General features: G+C 53.9%; 5 protein-coding genes across 5 annotated transcripts; 4 read left to right on the forward strand and 1 right to left on the reverse strand.

The window, feature by feature from the left end:
* The first annotated feature begins 248 nt into the window (after window positions 1-248).
* M421DRAFT_415586 (uncharacterized protein) lies at window positions 249-3,828 on the forward strand. Its single transcript, XM_033590755.1, has one exon. The coding sequence runs from the start codon at window positions 484-486 to the stop codon at window positions 3,427-3,429; it is 2,946 nt and encodes a 981-aa protein (XP_033453481.1). The 5' UTR covers window positions 249-483; the 3' UTR covers window positions 3,430-3,828.
* M421DRAFT_415587 (Dehydroquinate synthase-like protein) lies at window positions 3,639-5,138 on the reverse strand. The gene has a single exon (XM_033590756.1). The coding sequence runs from the start codon at window positions 5,089-5,091 to the stop codon at window positions 3,850-3,852; it is 1,242 nt and encodes a 413-aa protein (XP_033453482.1). The 5' UTR covers window positions 5,092-5,138; the 3' UTR covers window positions 3,639-3,849.
* A 938-nt stretch (window positions 5,139-6,076) lies between these two features.
* On the forward strand, window positions 6,077-7,416 carry M421DRAFT_52678 (beta-lactamase/transpeptidase-like protein; the record flags this gene model as incomplete). Its single annotated transcript, XM_033595043.1, has 3 exons — window positions 6,077-6,461; window positions 6,519-6,944; window positions 6,998-7,416. 3 exons carry the CDS (start codon window positions 6,077-6,079, stop codon window positions 7,414-7,416), a joined length of 1,230 nt encoding a protein of 409 aa, XP_033453483.1.
* Window positions 7,417-7,695: 279 nt separating this feature from the next.
* M421DRAFT_192390 (uncharacterized protein) lies at window positions 7,696-10,938 on the forward strand. Its single transcript, XM_033588010.1, has 2 exons — window positions 7,696-8,259; window positions 8,310-10,938. The coding sequence occupies exons 1-2, from the start codon at window positions 8,034-8,036 to the stop codon at window positions 10,841-10,843; spliced, it is 2,760 nt and encodes a 919-aa protein (XP_033453484.1). The 5' UTR covers window positions 7,696-8,033; the 3' UTR covers window positions 10,844-10,938.
* Window positions 10,939-10,990: 52 nt separating this feature from the next.
* M421DRAFT_395181 (PIN domain-like protein) lies at window positions 10,991-12,950 on the forward strand. Its single transcript, XM_033590084.1, has 3 exons — window positions 10,991-11,182; window positions 11,237-11,397; window positions 11,442-12,950. Exons 1-3 carry the CDS (start codon window positions 11,169-11,171, stop codon window positions 12,674-12,676), a joined length of 1,410 nt encoding a protein of 469 aa, XP_033453485.1. The 5' UTR covers window positions 10,991-11,168; the 3' UTR covers window positions 12,677-12,950.
* Window positions 12,951-13,083: the final 133 nt, after the last annotated feature.

A 13,083-nucleotide genomic window follows, 5' to 3' on the forward strand; every position in this document is an offset into this window, starting at 1 on the left:
GACGGCGAGTGCGATGGCAGACAGCAAAGAGTGCTGAGCTGGCGATCAAAGGTCAAGATGCTACAGGCCACTCGAGAGCAGGTCCGGCGGGCTCTTAAGGCATCGAGACTTGGGCGGTGTGCTGCTGCCCTGATTGCGCTGTGACGTGATGGTGTTTCTAGCCCTCCGCTGATCGTAACGTTAGCCGTGGCGACGATTGAGTTGTGGCGTACACAGCCACTAACTACACGTCGAGCTTGAAGCTCTGCTCGCTATCGCTGGTGGTCGACCCCCAAAGTCTGCATCTAGAAGCACCCGCGCACGTGTCCACCACCGCATTCTTCCCCATTCTCTCGGCGCGGCAGTGCACGCCGATCACCGTTCCTCCTCTCGCAGCACTCCGGCGACTCTCCCGCTGCAGCGTGCGACGCGCCCGCCGCCCGACGACATCCCCGCCGCGCGACTGACCAGGTGCCCAGAGCATGCTGCGCGACACCGGCCAACATGACCACCACAAATACCAAGATGACGCTCGTTGATTGGCTGGACGACCTCTGCGTCCGCTTCATCGTCAACCTCCCTCAAGAAGAGCTGCTGTCCGTGGAGCGCATATGCTTCCAGATCGAAGAGGCGCAATGGTTCTACGAAGACTTCATCCGTCCGCTAGACCCCCACGGCCTGCCCTCGATGCACCTGCGCAGGTTCTCGCAGCTGATGTTCCAGCACTGCCCGCTGTTCTCTGCGTACTCGGCCGAGCTGCACCAGCAGGCCTACGACCAGTTCCTCGCCTACAAGACCCGAGTGCCCGTCCGCGGGGCCATCATGCTGAACCAGGACATGACACACGCGGTGCTGGTCAAGGGCTGGAAGAAGGGTGCCAAGTGGAGCTTTCCACGAGGCAAGATCAACAAGGAAGAGGACGACCTCGACTGTGCAGTGAGAGAAGTCTGGGAAGAGACAGGCTACGATCTGACACAGGCCGGCCTGGTGCTGCCAGCAGAGCAGATGAAGAGCATCACAGTTACAATGCGCGAGCAGAGCATGATGCTCTACGTCTTCCGCGGCGTGCCCATGGACACATACTTCGAGCCGCGGACGAGGAAGGAGATCTCCAAGATCGACTGGTACAAGCTGACAGACTTGCCTACTGTGCGGCGGAAGAACCAGGTACGGCAGCAGGGCACCGGGCAAGATTTGATAAAGGAGAGCAGTTTCTACATGGTGGCACCCTTCCTTGGGCCATTGAGGGCCTGGATCAAGTTGCAACACAAGCTCGACAAGCAAAGAGCTCGCTCTGGGCAGCACGTGGTGCCACCGCCTGCCATTACAGATGACGAGGATCTCCAGGCGGACATTTACGAGGCTACAGGCGACGAAGGCACCGCGCAAGCTGCTATGCAACCCCTAAACGACAACTTTGCCAACCTGCTCGCACGATTGGAGCAGGGCCAGCCTCCAGAGCTGGCAGTGCAGACGCAGCCCTCGACAGATCCGGCAGAGGAGCTGAAGAAGCTATTGAGCGTAGGCAGAGGACCATCGGCACCTACACCGCCTGTAGAAGCACCGAGCGGGCAACCTCAAGCCAATCCTCTGCTAGCCCTGCTGCAAGGGAACAGCGGCCCTCGTGGTCCTTCAGGCTCAGTCCCCCAGACCCCGCTTGAGCAAATCGTGCATACTCCAATGCAGCCTCCACAGAGCCCACGCGGTCAGCATCATCCATTGCCACCGCAGATGGGTCCGCCGCCTTCATTCCCTTTTCCACCGCATCAAAACATGACCTTTCAAAGCCAACAACAGCACCCGCAGGATATGCCATTGCACCTCCCACATCACTTCATGCCGCCTCCACCGCCTCCGAACCGAAGCTTTCAACAGCAAGAAGATTACGGACGACCGCCGCTCCAACATGGACAGTTCAGCGGTGCCCATGGGAGAGGGCCAGAGGTGCCTGCTGCGTCAGGCCTGCCCACACCTAAGCTTACTGCACATGCTCTGGGGCTGCTGAACTCCTTCAAGATGAACGATTCGAAGCCTACTCCACAGCAGACTCATGCCTCGTCACAGCAACAGCAGCAGCCTCAGTACAGCACCCCACTACTACAGCAGCCGCATCCGCAGTATCCGCCCCACGAACTTGTGTCGCCCACACAGTTGATCAGTCCACCTACGTATCAGTCGCCTCCGCTCAGTCAACCACAGCCCAAACCAAGGACTGTGCATCAGGATTCGCTACTTACTCTGTTCTGCGCCACACCGCCGGCAAAGTCTCCAGCACCTGCGGAGCCGGCTGAGCTTTCTGCGCATCCTCTCACACCGGCCTTTGTACAAGCTCAGCCAGCGACTACTCACGCGAAGGCGCCTAACCGGGCCTTGCTCGACCTCTTCACCAAGCAGACGAAACCTGGACTCACTTCAGCTACTGTCAGTGGGCCAATGCACGAACCAGACTTCGACACAGTGAAGAGGCGCAAGCAGCCCTCCATGAACGGACACTCTCGTGGCCCATCGCCGGCAATCCATCCTCGTTCTGGACGCAACGGGTCGGATGTCACTGTCATTGCTGCTTCGAAACACGCTCAGCAGACGCACGGAGACATTAGCACAGCGCCCGCACCAGCATTTCAACCTCAGATCCTAAAGCGACCCCAACATGGCCCTAGTGCACATGCACAAGGTCTACTAGATGTGTTCAAAGGCCCCTCCCCACAACCTGCACCTGCCCAACCTGCCGCTGGCACAGGACCGACAACGCAGGCAGAAGGCTTGTTGAGCATGTTCAAGGGAGCGTCTCCTCAGACGACAGCTGTGCGACCAGCGCAAGCCGAGAATCTACTTTCCATGTTCAAGGGAGCTTCGCCTCAGGTCGCTCCTGCACAGCCCGCACCCGCAGCACCCTCCCTCTCCAGCCAACCATCAACCGCACAAGCCCAAGGTCTTCTGAACCTCTTCAAAAGCCCTTCGCCCCAACCTCCATCACAGAGAACCCAGGTCTTACCAGCCGGCTCTCCCGCAATCCCCACCTCCCAACCCGCATCTTTTGACCGCCGCGAATCAATCCCCACCGATCAACGCACCGCGCTCCTTGGGCTCTTCAATAAACCTTCCCCTCAAACCGCACACCGCGCCCCAATCCAGCAATCCCACAGCCCTCTCCCATTTAGCAGGACACCTAACCCGCCCACGCCCAAGACCGCAATGTCCGGCCTCGTCAGCCCTGTCAGTCCGCTGCAGCAGGGGAGTCGCACGGGTACGCCGGCGGATCTGGCGAGTCGGAGTAGGATCAGCAGTATCGGGGAGCCTGTGGCTGCCTCGTCTGTCTCTGGGCACTATGGTTTGCCTGGTCTGCAGGGCGCACAGGGAGATGCTTCGCGGTCCAGTGAGGCGAAGAGTCCGGTGGACAAGACCTTTTTGCTCGGGTTCTTGGAGGATGTTGCGAGGCGAGGACGTTGAGAATTCTAGTCAGGGTTGAGCAGTGAAGGGTTTGGCGTTTAGCATGGGCGTGTTTGGGAGTTTGATTGGAAGTTCATGCTGCAGATTTGAGAGTATCGATAGCTACACACCTGGTGGTGTATAGGGTAACTGGAATGCCACACAGCCCATCCTCGAAGGAATCTAATATCGACTCTGTCACATGTATCACTGGGGGGATACTCGAAATCATCCATGCCGTCCAAAAGTGTAAACACACCACTGCTATCTACAACAACTTTACTACCTTCATTGTCGGAGGCGGCCCGGCATGCATCAAGCCATTCGGTGCCTGCCCCCACAGCTTTCTTGTTCCTGCACCGTGATCTTAGCTGTTTGAACATAGAACAAAGTCAATAAGCCGCTCTTTATAAACACCAATTTGAGACGTCTCACACCCATTCACCCCCGTGCCATATTAAGGATCTTCAAAATTTGATCCTTACTCCCCGCCAGACCGTCTTGAGCTCCGAGCATCTCCGTCAAGGTGCTCTCAGCAACCTTCTCAATCACCTCATCCTTGGTCACTTCGACCTCCCTCAGCGTACGCGGCAAGTTCAGCATCTCCACAAAGTTTTCCACTGCATCGGCAAGACTCTTCTCGTCTGTCTTGAGAATCTTGTTCCATATCTGCAACAATTTGTTCTGTACTTCCTTCTGTTTATCATTGCGTTCATACGTGTACCGCAGTACAGGTGCCAGCATGATGCAAGATGTCACTCCGTGCATCACGCCGCAGATGCTGCCTAGCTGACGGCCAATGGCATGCGACGGACCCATGGGTATGCTCCAGAGCAGCAATCCCATCATCGCGTTTCTGCTGCCAAGTTGGCATTGACTGATGCCGTCAACAAGTTCCTCGTGATCCCTATTACTTTCACCTTCTCTGTAGTCTTTGAGGCCTTTGAGGAGAACGGCAAGAGCGTCTTCCATGTGATGGAAGGCGTCAAAATTGCACTGATCGTTGACCATCGTCTCCACACAGTGGTCCACAGCTCGTATGCCAGACGCGAGCCATAGCTTCCTTGGCGATGTCGAAGCTACCTCTGGATCTAGCAAGATGAGATCGGGCGCCGCGTTTGGACTGGAGAAGTGCTGCTTCTTCTTGGTCGTGGGGCTCGTCGCTGATGATGTGTTGTTCCATTCGCTAGCGCTGAGACTGGTCGGTACAAGTATGAGGCGTGTTGTGGGGTTCTTGAGATCATCTACTGTGCCCTTTTCTTGGTTGACGAGAGCTTCCATCGCCTCTGGTGTCAACTTCTGTGGAGCCAGATTTGTCTGCATCAGTCGCGCGATCTTGCAGGCGTCTGAGTAGCTGCTACTCCCTATGCTGAGCAGACAGTCCGCTCCTCTCTCATTGAGGAGACTCGTGATCTCTAAAACATCCTGGTACGGCGAGTGTGCACCAACACCAGCCTTGTTGCCGACGATGAAGTGGCCGAGCTTTTTTTTGAGCTCCGACACAACGTCTGTGTTAGCGTCAAGTGCTTTCGAGTAGACGAGAACCAGTCGCTCGCAGCTCCATTCTCCTATTGCGTGGATAATGTCTTCAATGTAGTTTGCCTTGAGAATCGCATTGTGGCCCTTTCGTGATGGGATGGGCAATTGCTGAATCGTACGTTTGCCGCTGTGAGAGGTGTACATTGTAGATTAATTGTAAAGCGAAATAATGTTTCAGGGTTCAGTAAGGTACAGAGACATGCAGCAGTGGCTTCGGAAGTTAGTTCCATCATGCACAGATGCTGTGTTCCTGCGAGTCATCCTCGGTGACGCAATTGCTACCTCATTCTTTGCAAGTTGCAGGTTGCAAGTGGGCGGTCAAACTGACGACCCGCGGACGTGATCATCGCGATCACAACATTATACGATAGGCGCAGGAAGGGTTATGTCGGTGACATCGGGAGTACTGTTGCGCAGCACGGAAGTGCATTTCACGGTAAACAATGCCGGTGAGTGTTATGGTGCAACGGTCCTAGATCAGGGTCTCGCTTGAGGTATATCCGAGGCACGTTACCTACGTGGTTAGTTGCCTGACACGACAAGTCAAGTGGCCGCTGGTGATACAATTCGGTTTGCAATGCTTCATTCAATGAGCTTGTGGGGCTGTGTTGGTCAATCTGCGCCTAAAAGCACAGGGCAAAGCATGAGGGCATCGTCTCTGCCGGAGGCCAAGAGCATCTACGTAATTCCGCCCTTCATGTACAGGATCAGCCCATGAAATTTGCGGCGGTTGTATGTATGAAATATGGTGACTTACTACAGAGCAAGGCGAAAGCAGGGACTGTTCGGCCGTGGGCGCTGGCAACATTAGCAGGCTTGGAGTGAACTACAGCTTCGCCGTGTTGCATTTAGCGTTGCCTGGCGTCTCTTGGAGGCTCTCGCAGCTGTCGGTCCCAGATTCATCCTTTTCGATCGACATCATATGAACTGGGTCGAAAGCGCGATCCTTTCGTGCGAGAACTTGGTGTTTTGCTGCTGACGCGGGGTTGGTGGTAGTCCGCCCCTCATCGTTCGCGGGGCGCGTTCCGAGCTGAGGATGAGGGTCTTTTCGAATACATAGTTGTATCTCACGCAATCCTTCGAATGATTATATCATACAATTCCTGGTTTCTCAAAATTTTCTATCAAAATGCTGCTGTCCGAAGACGTCCTCAAGAATCTCAGGAAGACCGTTGAAGACGCTGTCGCCGACCCCAAGTCTGACATTCCAGGAGCAAGTGTCGTTGTAGTGGGCAAAGATGGTAAAGAGCTATTTGCGCATGCTGCAGGTCAGCGAGGTGTCAATTCCTCGGATCCAATGACCCTGGATAATGTGTTCTGGATTGCCTCATGCACAAAGATGATTGCTGGTCTGGCGTGCATGCAGTTGGTGGAACAGGGCAAGCTGCACCTGGATGACGGAGACGAGATCGAGAAGCTGCTTCCTGAATTCAAAGATCTGCAGGTGTTGCAGGATGGCAAGCTGGTGCCCAAGAATAAGAAGATCACCCTGAGGATGCTACTCACCCACACTGGTATGTGAAGACAGCCTTCGAATTGGGCATGGAAACTCGCCGACTGACCAATTCTAGCTGGCTTCGGATACACATTCTTCAACGAGGGATTGCGCGACTTCTCTCACCCCATTGGTTTCGATGAGTTCTCCGGTTATATCAAGGACATTCTGCAGCCATTAGTGTTCCAACCGGGAGAGGGCTGGGAGTACGGGGTCAACATTGACTTCGCTGGTATCGCCCTCGAGCGCGCGACTGGACTGTCTCTGAATGACTACTGTCGCAAGAACATCTTCGAACCGCTGGGATTAAAGAACATCTCTATGTTCCCAACTGCCGAGATGAAGAAGCAACTTGCGTACATGAACCATCGCAACGAAGATGGCTCGCTCATCGCTCGTGATCATCTTCTACGCAAGCCTCTGGTTGTCGAATCTTCAGAGGTGAAGGACGTCCTGAATAGCGGTGGTGCAGGCTGCTTCGCAAAGCCTTCGGACTACGCGCGTAAGTCGTCCGATGTTCGGTGTGCTCGGAGCAAGCTCGCTGACCCCGTCTAGAAATAATCGCAACACTACTGAACGATGGCACATCGCCAACGACCGGTGCAAAGTTGCTTGAGAAGGCCACAGTAGATACCATGTTTACAAATCAGGTCGAGAGGTTCCCCGACTTTGCTCGTCAAGGCATACCGGCTGCCAAACCGGATCTCACGAACCCCGTTTCCGAGATCTACCCAGTCGAGGGAAACCCTCCTCAAGGTTGGGGACTGACGTTCATGTTGTCGAATGGAGGTCCGACGGGAAGATCAAAGAGCACGGGCTTTTGGGCGGGACTTCCGAACTGCTGGTGGTGGGCCGATCGTGAGAAAGGAGTTGGTGGCATTGTCTGCACTCAAATACTTCCCTTCGCCGATGCCAAAGTTCTTGGCCTGTGGTTCAATGTCGAGGGGCAGGTATATCAGGCTCTTGATGCCTAAGACGGAGCGAACGGCCAATTTTTGACATCGCATGGGGCGGCACATTGAAGCTTCTCCTCGGCGATAACCACTCAAATATCAGTTTCGCATTGCACGTTAATGTCCCATACCTATCCCATTCTGAGGGGTTTTTAGGGTTCAGTAAGTAGGTTCATAATGTTAACTTGTGTCTTTTCATCGGCTCGCCTGTGCCCTTCGCGGTGGAGGAGATATTGAGCCGAGAGCGGTGGATTCGTCCTGGAGCGTTGAGCCCACATATCGCGGATCTATACATTAGCGCAGGCCGCATCGAGCGAGCTGATGACGCGCACGGACGACAATTGGTGCAACCGCGAAGATTAAACGTCCTTCGACTCGTTTTACGACTGAAAGGTCCAATCAGTAGAACAATTCCGCGTGCTTCCGCCGCGCGAAGAGCCGTGGAAGAAGTGCTTAGCCGCGCATTAGCTTTCCCCGCAAATCCCAATCAGGGCATTGGCCCACCAGAACCTAACCCGGTAAGCTGCTCGCGCGGGGTTGTGCATGGCAAGTGTCAGCGGCGTGAAAGCTGCTTTCGCTCCTCTGTACGCCGCTCTTTTTCTCTTTCCTATTTCCGAAGCGCAGTCCAATGTGGAAGTATGAATTTCGTTGATGTACAGCCAAAATCGTTCCTTGATTATGCATGGACATCGCCCACGCCTCCGGCGCTGAGTGCCCCGAAACCTTTGAAGACGAGCAGGAAACAGAACCGATGTTGCGATCAATGCCGGCGAGGCAAGCGTGCGTGCGATGCAGCAATACTAGAAGACTCTCTGCTGGATGAGAGCAAATCGGGGGACCATCCGAGTGTCTTCCACTATAGTGGTGAGCTACATTTGCTTTGAGGGCGGCACCACAGACAATTGACCATGTAGATGTCTACGGACCTTTAGCAGCGTGCGGCAATTGCGACAAGACAAAGAAGAGCTGTACATTCGAATGGCTGCGTTCGCAAAGGGTGTTGCAGGCGACACAACCTCCGCCAAATCCGGCCCCACCAGTGAAACGTCGCCGGACGAACAGCGGAGCCGTGGTCTCGCTTCGAAACTCCAATGGATCATTATCGCAAATTCAAACCGAGAGAGCGACATGTCAATCCGATAACACAGGGAGTGGCCATTCGACAAGCCCAGCGCAACTAGGAGTGACGTTCGGTGACTTCCCGGGAATCCCGGTGCCTCAAGTGGACGCATTTTCAACGCTTGCGCAACGATCAACGCCTGCTCTGTGGTATGATGCTATCGAAATCTCCATGAAAGAGCATCTTGGACGTTTTAGTGATGTATTCGAGGACGATGGCAGCCCACTGACGTATGATTCCGGGCAAGGCTCGTCCCTTGAAACACCCACTAGCGGTCAAGACACAGTGGAAGAAGGAAAGAGCGACGATGCCAATTGTAGCGAAGCTGAATCCAAACTGGATGGTGCTGTCATGCGTACAGGACGCAAACGAAGGCGCCGCAGCTCGTCGGCGTCGCTCTCAAATGGTGCGCTTCCTTGCCCAGCCATCTCGTTTGCAGCCGAATTTGTGTCATCTGCAAACAGAGCATTTCTGAGAGAGGGGTTACTGAAGATATACCATGACAGCTTTGAGAACGCCCTGTCATGCTGGCTCACTGAAACGACTTGCCCTTACACCCTGAAAGCAGACATCTCGTCCGCAAACGAGGGCGGACCCGATTGGAACCGCATGTACCATCGCGTTTTCCGGCTCGATCTTCTGGCCTCCTCGATCAGAGGTAGACAGCTTACCTTCCAGGAAGACAAAGTAGTTGGCAAAGCCCTCAACTCGGCAATATTCTCCTTTGCCACTCAGTGGGCGCAATCCTCCCAACGAAGCCAAGCAAAGTATCCCTACGACCATAACGGTAATCCGGGAGCGTTCGCAGGACAAACAGCTGATACCTCTTGGAACGGCGTGGAATTTGACAGAACAATGCAAATCACTGCTTGGAACGAGGCACGTGTAGCCCTGCAGGAAGCCGGCGATATCGAATCATTTCGGCTTGTTCTCGCACAGATCGTGTTCTCTTTAACGCAGCGCCCACATGATTCGAAGAGCGGACCTGCAAAGACAGCAGAGGAAGTGGATCTATCGAAAGCGACACCAAATGAAGGGGAAGCCACAATCGAGGAATGCGAGGACCTGATGTCCAAGCTCAACCTCGCGATCGATGCCGAAGACCCCCCTGTACATTTGGAAAAAGGCGTCCGCCTTATCCACTCGCTGCGTTCACGAATGACGATGTGCGCGAGCACGCCACCCCTTAAGCCCCGAACGAACCGACGGGGAAAACAGCATAAGCCATCTGCAAGTCGTGTCGATGCTGCGGATCGTGCTACAGTCGATCTGCTGTTCTGGCTTGGAGTTATGTTCGATACCTTATCTTCAGCAATGCACAAGCGGCCTCTCGTGCTATCTGACGAAGATAGCAATGTATACGCTACTGAACCAAGAACAGCAGCAGATCAGATGCAACGCAATGTAGGTTCAGTCGTGCCGAGAAGTACCGATGGCGTTTGGGACCTCCATCTTTTTGCTCATCAGCGGAGTCGGCTGCAGCAGGACCTTGTCCGTTGGCCATGCTCCTTCGAACAGGCTGCTGCTCTTCTGTGCGATGCAGCTCCGGTGAAAGTTCTCCTTTTCCGCAAAGTCACGCGAATTCAGACGCTGCTCTCTCGCAGCTGCCGTGGTGAAAGAGTTGAGCAATCCATAAAAGCGGCTCTCAGTGTATGCGAACATTGGGAGAGGCTGTATGCTCCGTTCATCAGGGATTGCGTCCAGTATCATGATACTTTGCCGCCTCGCATCCAGTCGTGGTACGTTTGCCTGACTGGGCACTGGCACCTCGCCGCCTTACTTTTGGCAGATCTTATCGAAGTCGTAGATGATTCCGATTTCGGCCTTGAGACACAGCAGATGCTCCGTACTTCGACAGATTTCGTAGCTTGCTTTCGCAGGAGCAATTGCCGGGCTCTTTCAAACCTGGCGCGATCTTCGTGTCCCCGAGAGGATGCTTCGTTCGCCCAGTCTCGAGACTTTCATTTCGCTGTCAGTCAGGGAGCTTTATTGACAGAACCTTGGACTGCTGTGTTGATTCGTGCATTTGCTAAAGCTGGAGTGGTTATGCTTGAGTCCGAGCATGATCTGTCCTCATTCTCAGTTGATGGTTCTTCAGAGTCGAAAGAAGCGTTTCAGGCAGCAAACAATTGCGTACAAGCCCTGTGGTACTTGGGGAGAAAGTCGGATATGGCAATGTCGGCGGCGAAGATCCTAGGGGATGCCTTGAAACAAAAGCGCGAGGGCGCAGAGGAAAAGTTGAAGCAAATGAGCTCCTACCTGGAAGTGGAAACTTGGCACGGCTTCGAGCAGCTTGACGACTCCGCTGGTTGGGACTGTTCGATTTAGTAAATCAAACCGTATCCATTATAGATACTTCGAGTAGCTCTTTATTTGCCAAGTGCGTTAATTCAGCAATTTTAGCGTCGCGCCGTTGTTTTTGCTTCAAAAGGAGTTAATGTCCGTCATCTTCACCACCTACACTCCAGGAGCATCGTCACATACCACTACTGTAGACACTCAACGTGAGTCGTGGAATATACGAGAGATGTGCCGGAGCGAATTACGTCGCGGGAAGTTGCACGACCTTGCATGGCTTCGAAAATCTACGCAAACACGAAAAACGCGCTAAGACGCGTTATTCGGCCAACAGGACTGGCCTTCATGACACGTCATGGGTATTCCCGAGTGAGCCCTAGATGCACATCCTTGATCCGTGATATGTATGCTAACTTGCCGAAGGCTCTGGGACGTCATCCGGGAATATGGAGAAGTCATACCTCTGGCTCAGCTTGCGGAAGAGCATTACAAGCAACATGGCAGATCCCTTAGGATCGCTGTGGACGAGGCTGATTGGCGATTCAACAATTTAACCCGAGAGCAGGTCTACGCTATCCGTGACAGTACGTCTTAAGCGAGGCAGATCTTCTAGGTCTAATCCGTATAGGTTCCGGAGAGCAAGCCTTCCAAGGCATCGAAAAAGCCATGTTCTGGCGCATCTGCAAATGGCTTACTCATAGCATCCAATTGATCGTCGTGTTCGATGGCCCTGGAATTCCTTGGAAACGTGGTAAAAGAGGCGGAGGCAAAATTGACTACCGAAAACGCGATCTGTTAAAAGAAGTGCTACACTGCTTTGGCATACCATACCAAGAAGCGCCTGGTGAAGCGGAAGCCGAGTGTGCTCGCTTGCAAGTACTGGGCATTGTCGATGCTGTATGGTCCCAGGACTCGGACTGTCTCATGTTCGGTTGCAACTTCTGGATTCACGATGATCGAGTTGCCAGACAGCCAGGAAACAAGGATCGTAGTAAAGAGAACACAAAGAAGAGCGACAAGAATGTTCGCATCGTTCGAGCCAAAGGTATGAAGGACAAGCTGAACTTGGATCGTGAGGGTTTCGTGCTGTTTGCCATGCTGGCTGGTGGCGACTACAATACAGTTGGTCTGCGTGGATGCGGTACAGCAACCGCTCTGAGCGCTGCAAAAGAAGGTACGCTCGCACACTCCCTGTGCTTATGCCGCAATCAGAGGGACTGTGCGGAATGGAGTTACCACTTGGCCGATTTTTTGCAGACCAAGCCACACATACGGACCCTACAGATACTCACCAACTTCCCAGATCACAAGATCTTGCAGAAGTACTACAGGCCCAAAGTCACAAGTGATGAGCTCATGATTGCGATGAAACGGCTCGATCTGACAAATCCGCGCCCTTTACATGAGCAGAAACTGCTTGAGGTCACCAGCAAACGTTTCAACATTTGGGGCAGATTGTACATGAACTGGGTGGGGCCAGTTTTGCTCACGCGGTCATTGTTGCTAAAGAATTCTTCACAATCGGAGACAGGAGACGTTGTGCATGGCATCACGCTTACAAAGCAGCGCGCAAGCACAAGCGAGGAAGTCATGGCATTACGTTCTTTAGAGCGTAAAATTACACTCCCCCTTTGGCCTGACTGCCCTGCGGAGGGACGATCTCGAGGGTGGGGATCGCGAAGGCATGTGGGATGGCAAAGTAGGTGTGCCCTTCGACCCCACTTACCGTGTCGAGTGCGATTATTTTCCGGCTTTCGTGCTTCGTCAGGCCCTTCCGACAAATGTTTTCGATCCGCCTCCACCTGCACAAAAGCCGAAAGCTGTGAAGCGCAAAGCGCCTCCGGAGGTCGATACTATTGGTAAGATGCTAATCTCACCTGCAAAGAAGAAACAGAAGCCCTGCAAGAGCGGACAGGTAGAAGCCAGGAACCAGCCATCATTGGGGCGTGAGCCGCATTCGGCTTCAATTGACAAATCAACAGCGAATGGGAAGCACAAAGACACAGCAGTCCGCTCAAAGCATCTACAAGCATATGCCCATCAGCAAGTACACGCCGAGCCTCGCAAAGTCATCGATTTATCAGAGTTGGACGATGGACTGGTCCTGCGCCTCCCCCCAGTACGGAAGTCTAAACGCTCACCGTTGGCACAAGAGTCGCGGGGCGGTATAGTGGATCTTAGTTCCCCAGAGTCGTTAAATGATGAGGACGAAGACCTGGCTCTCGCAATTCACTTGAGCGTGCAACCTCCACACTCAGATCGCAATGCGG

Source organism: Didymella exigua (assembly GCF_010094145.1).
Source record: "Didymella exigua CBS 183.55 unplaced genomic scaffold M421scaffold_2, whole genome shotgun sequence".
Lineage (NCBI taxonomy): Eukaryota > Fungi > Ascomycota > Dothideomycetes > Pleosporales > Didymellaceae > Didymella > Didymella exigua.